Below are 5,524 nucleotides of genomic sequence, written 5' to 3' on the forward strand. Positions count from 1 at the left end.
TATACTAAATTTACTGTTGTTCCCCACTTCAGCTTTGCCTCTTGGAATGCCAGGATAGGTATTTCACCACATTTAAAGATCCAGTATAGTGTGAAATGCAGCATTGCTTGCTGTTAAAAGGCTCTATCAGCATAGTGTAAACTTTTATCTAGGTTTCTGGGTAAGACCATTGATCATGTTTTCTGAAACCCAGAAAATATGTTATTGTGTGGAGGTATCCAGGGGAGTTAGGATAACCAAAAGCGATGTGTTATCTTCATCATTTTATACGTTTAATGAGTTGGTTGGATTCTTGGTTTTAGAGCATCCCCCTATATTGTGTTCTGTTCTTTTCAGACTGCCTGTAAACAGTTAGAAGGTGGAATTTCTCTTTTTAAATGAATGGAGTAGCAAACGGTAACAAGTGAAACATCCTCATTAAGAGAGATACTTTACTGACACAGAACATCATGGCCAGATATTTACAGTACAATTGGAGGCAAGGCAAGCTTTATTTATATAGCACCATTCATACACAAGGCAATTCAGAGTGCTTTACATAAGATAAAATCACAGAATAAAACATTTTAAAACACTCAATTAAGAAGGAAATTAAAATCATAAAAAGAATAAAATCATAACATCAAATGTTGTGACAGAGCTTGGTAGCAGGTGTAGCAGCAGCATGTCCACAGTTCCACAGTATACGGTTACATGGCTGAGAGAGGCAGATGACAGATGTTCTCCTGATTATTTTCCCCATCTTCAACAGGATTCCCTCCTTTCGTTGTCACGCTGTCAGCGAAGCTTTCCATGTAGGTAGAGTGCCGCTGCACCGGCTAAAGCAAATATAACAGCAAAACGCTTCCACGCTTTGGTCGCAGCGCTGTATTGTTTTCGTAAAGTGTCATAGTCTGCCATGCTCAGAAAGTACTTAGATCCATCAGAAGGGGGTCTAAGATTCAGGGTGCCATCTGGGTCCAGCGTCAGCTGGCCTACACCAGTAACACGTGTGCCCACCTGAAAAAAGGTGCATATTTTCATAATGTATTGTTACTATGTAAATTATTAGTGATAAGCAACAGACATTTTGTTGTGAATTAACTATTAAAATAACGAGCATTGGTAACTGACTCTAAGCATTTCCTCGGTCTCCAGTCGACTGTAGGACTTCACCCCGCTGAAATACCATCCAAGAACACTGAATCCATGGCTGACCTGGAGAAACCTCTTGTACAACATCTCCATGTTCAGTCCAGAGGCCTTCAGTGGACAATGGACTTGGACTGCAGTCCCATCCGAACCCCTTAATACGAAGGGCACCGATGTCACTTGTTTGTGCAAGACTGGCTTATCATGACTCTTGAAAAGAGCAGAGTAAAGGCTGCTCAATCCCAGCCTGGGCTCTGTGACTTCCACTTTGTGCACCACACCAACAATGTCTTCATGACACTGACTCCTCAGTGGCTCGCCTACAGGCTCCACAACACCTACAATATATACACAAACATACAGTATGAAGTGGAAATACATAATCATCACTTGTTTGTATTGATCCAGTTCTGGTTACCTTCAACAACAGCATACTGCAGACGTGCTCCTGGTGTAACCTCCAAAGTGTCTTTAAGGTTTCCATCTATGTTGATGTGGGAGGCATTCTGAATATGACACACACATAGTCAGATGGCACATGGAGGTTTTACAAACTTGCACATTACACTGCATGACCATCACCAACAACATGTTAAAGGGCTGCAAAGGATTTTAGTTAAACAAGTAGGAGAGCTTTTCTCAAGCATTTTTGCATGGTGTACTTCTTTGTCAGAGACTAGTGAGCTGTCAGCATGCACTGAATGCAACAGTCCCTCTGTAAGTATTAGCAGTCAGAACCGCAATTCACTTTGCAGACTACTGCTATATAATGTTAATGAAATACATTCTTACTCACATCAAGCTCATCTGCTGTCTTCTTCTTCTTTCTATACATATAGTAGCAAAGGCCTGAAACAGCCAAGCCGGCCCCAAGACACAGTGCCTCTGTCAGTGAAAAACCGAGACAGAATTTCGCCATTTCCTCTGGATGCCCTGTCACGGTCCTAAGAGCAATCCTGCACAAACATAAAACATGTAAGAGGACTGTGAGATGCATCTTCCTGCATCTTAGCCATGTACTCAACTCCGAACCAACAGCAGGTGGAAATTAAAGCTGCAAGCAGCATTGCGGGCCCTCGCGCACCTTGCGACCCGCAGGGCCATTGCAGTTTCCTGTCCTATGCTCTTCTCTCCTCTCATTTCCAGAGACGTAGAACAAAAACATGTTTAAAAGAGAAATTTCCTGCTGGGAGGTGGCGCTATGACCGTGTCATCATATTAGCATATATATCTGTTCAGACTCGGGTCCATAGCAGTACTGTAAGATTTTGTCCACATTGCATGAAGTATGTTGGAGGTATGGCAGAAAATACTGTGTTTCTTTGTATTGGCAAATGGTCAACTTTGAGGCCACGCCCCCGCCACACCGTAACTCTTTTGTAAGAGTTTTGGAATGCGTCTGTTCCCTATGGTGTCCTGAGTGGACACAGTGAATTTCAGCCCAATTGGATGAAGTATGCGAGGCGTGAAAAGTTTTGTAGCAGGGTGACAAATAGGCAAAAAATGGCCACAAAAGTCAAAATGGCGGACTTCCTGTTGGGTAGTAATCCCTAAGGTTTCAATAGGGCTCTTGCACCATTCGGTGCTCGGGCCCTAACTATTACTGAGTGGTTACATGTTATTTCCTTAACAATCAGCCCTAAACTAAACTCACTTTAACAATAACTTGTAAACTTGGCCACACTTGTTGTTACTTGACACACTGTCTGTGTTAAAAGTCCAGTTAAATGAGAATCCGTATCCTGTCGGTCTACCCCAAAGTGGCATTTGGCCTGCCTCGCTTGATGAAGTGGCATGTGGCGATCTCAAAGTGCCATGTCTGACTGTGTTAGTGGCATGTGGCGATCTGTGGCTCACATGCCAGCTTCTGGGGATGTTTTGGTGCCATTTAATGCCTGTTTTGGACTTCATCAGTAGGACAGCCTGCTCTAGCACCATGTGTCACTCATATATTATAATATATGAATGTATGGATCTTCCAGGGGTTCGTACAGCTCTGTGGCTCATATACCTGTTTTTAGCAGAATGCCACTGTCTGTGTCTGTCAGCGGAAGACAAGGAGCTGCACATAGCTAAACAGCAGCAGTATATATAGCGGCTTCCTCAAAGCTCCAAAGTCCCAGATGAGAGGAGAGATGGGCCCTGCCTCTCTGTATGAGGCGCTGTAGCCTAATGTGAAATGAGGCCTTCTGCCTCTTGATGAGGTTTGATATAGTACATGGACATGGGATAAAACGCTGCATTGGGGAGATGAAAACATAAACCAAAAGAATAACCCGGTGATGAACGTGCAAAGGTGTGCGCTATGGTTACGGTATGATGTGCTGCGTTATGTTACGACACGCTGCGGTCAACAAAAACTGTGGCCACCCAGCTTCTTCTCTCCTCCTAACACCTGTGACGGTGAGTGAGTGCCCCTTTAATAGAATCCGGTTGTCACCACCTACACCACGTGACGCAAATATTCCCCATCACCATGACAACCATACGACAAACAACAAATTACTCACTATATGTCTGCTCCAGTCTTCCTTCTAAGACTCTGACGACAGTCCGCTCGTCTCAACAGGTTTATTGGAAAGTGTGAAACTGAAAACAAACACATACAACGAATTACCAACAGTCAATATGCATTTATGAACTAAAACTGAATTCAGTATTATTAATACGTTGTATGTCTAAATATAAATGGTTGATGAGAGTTTGACTCCTGCAAGATTAAGTAAATTCAATACAAATGTTTTAGACGTGTGTGTTAAATGCAGGGCAGAGAATTGTTGCAGTTTGCACCAAGATGAAAGAATTTTGGACAGAAATTGTAGAAATAATGCAGGAAATCCTACAAATCAACATTGAACTAGAACTTACATGTTTTTATCTTAGGCATCCCTCCCAATAGATACAAGATAAAACACAGAGAGCAATTTGTTGATTTAAGTTTGTTACAAGCAACAAAGGTCCTACCAGCGGCTAGCGCCCTCTACAGTCGAAGACCACAACAGTCAAAGAAGCACTCGATCAAATGTAAAAAAATGTCAACACAAGCACAAAACCACACCATAAAGTCACAACAAAGTACTCACTATATGTCTGCTTCTGTCCTGTAACTACTGAACAACTACACAACAAAAAGCTGAGTGACACGTACCTTTGAACCGCTCTCTGTCTCCATGGTAACATGACGCTTTAGATGAGCAGCTGGGACTCTTAAATAACCACGTCATAGAATGCAGTGAGCATCTGTTTCTAAATAAATTATATAAATAAAGCTGCCTTTTTATAACAAAACAGCTGCACTGCCACCATCTATGGCTCCTACAGTATATATGATTGCTGTTAGCCGTTCCTGTCCTGATCCAGACTGTTGTCGGCAACACAGGGGAGAGCGGTCTCCAGGGCCGAAGGGCGGTGTCCTCCGGGGCCAACTCCCTAACCCTGACTCGGTAGCAAAGAAGGATGGAGGTGGTGGTGCACTGAGTACTAATGAGGAGCATTATTTCCAGCTGTGCTGAATGAACACCAGAGAGAACACAGCAGCTCTTCACTCCAACATGCAGCCTTTTGCAACCCACATAACACAGACAGCGTCTCACTTCCTGTCACCGCTTTATTGTGGCGGGGTGTGTCCCTTTAACTTCCGGGGCACAACCCCGCGTTTCCTCTCGCTCCATGGCCGCTGCCGTCCCTGTGCTTGGCGTGCTCCGGTTAGCATTCTGGCAAAAGTAACGATTAAACTGCTTCATGACCCAAACGAACCGCGCCGATTGAATCTAAATCATCTCCGTAAATATCCACTCAGCGGCGAGTCATTTATTGACCCTGCGAACTTTGGTTTATTATCGAATGCGGTGCCGCGGTCATTCACAAAGCCTATAGGCTAACCGCTAGGCTAATGGCTAAGCTAACGTTGTTAATACCGGTCTTTATTTTAATAGACCGTGCTATTTGTGTTACTTTTATGGCCGAATGTTAGGCATAGTGTTAGAGTATCGACTGAATTCTTTATTATTGGTTGTTTTGTTCGTTTTGTATAGTTTTTGTTGCTTTTGTGGTTAAAGCCAAACCGGCCTATGGTGCTTCTGAACTGACCCATCGACATGCACAAACAAATTGTTTGTTTACCTAAACATTTAAATGTTATGAACCTGTGATTAGCTTATTGCTGATTTAATTTGATTTATTATAAAGTGCATCATTAGCTTCACCTTTACCCAAAGCTTGAAAGTTGAATGATTGATTTATAAATGTTATCATTAAATAACCTGAGCGTTATATGCTGTATGACCAATAGCATTGATGGTATTATTTATTCATCATTATGCATCGTTATGTATGGATGTATTTATTTACTTTCTTGATGGAAGATCATTTCATTCATACTGAATTTTAATGT

At 42.6% G+C, this 5,524-nt stretch overlaps 1 protein-coding gene across 2 annotated transcripts; it reads right to left on the reverse strand.

Annotated features, from left to right (window-relative positions):
* Positions 1-744: 744 nt before the first annotated feature.
* LOC114430263 (mitochondrial ubiquitin ligase activator of nfkb 1-A-like) lies at positions 745-4,295 on the reverse strand. Of its 2 annotated transcripts, none has more exons than XM_028398584.1 (6): positions 4,280-4,295; positions 3,642-3,720; positions 1,928-2,087; positions 1,550-1,637; positions 1,114-1,469; positions 745-999 (listed from the first exon to the last, which is right to left on the reverse strand). In XM_028398584.1, exons 3-6 carry the CDS (start codon positions 2,048-2,050, stop codon positions 778-780), a joined length of 789 nt encoding a protein of 262 aa, XP_028254385.1. In that variant the 5' UTR covers positions 2,051-2,087; positions 3,642-3,720; positions 4,280-4,295; the 3' UTR covers positions 745-777. The 2 variants fall into 2 exon arrangements, with proteins under 2 accessions (XP_028254385.1, XP_028254384.1); XM_028398583.1 differs by lacking the exon at positions 4,280-4,295 and adding an exon at positions 4,215-4,252.
* Between the last annotated feature and the right edge of the window lie 1,229 nt (positions 4,296-5,524).

The sequence above is a fragment of the Parambassis ranga genome, unplaced genomic scaffold, assembly GCF_900634625.1.
Source record: "Parambassis ranga unplaced genomic scaffold, fParRan2.1 scaffold_22_arrow_ctg1, whole genome shotgun sequence".
NCBI classification, from domain to species: domain Eukaryota; kingdom Metazoa; phylum Chordata; class Actinopteri; family Ambassidae; genus Parambassis; species Parambassis ranga.

Excerpts from the sequence above, each read along its gene's own strand:
- LOC114430263 (XM_028398584.1), bottom strand. The coding sequence starts at position 2,050 with ATGGCGAAATTCTGTCTCGGTTTTTCACTGACAGAGGCACTGTGTCTT. Across the intron at positions 1,638-1,927 it reads AGACAGCAGATGAGCTTGAT|AATGCCTCCCACATCAACAT; the intron begins GTGAGTAAGAAT and ends TGTCATATTCAG. Across the intron at positions 1,470-1,549 it reads GCAGTATGCTGTTGTTGAAG|GTGTTGTGGAGCCTGTAGGC; the intron begins GTAACCAGAACT and ends TATATATTGTAG.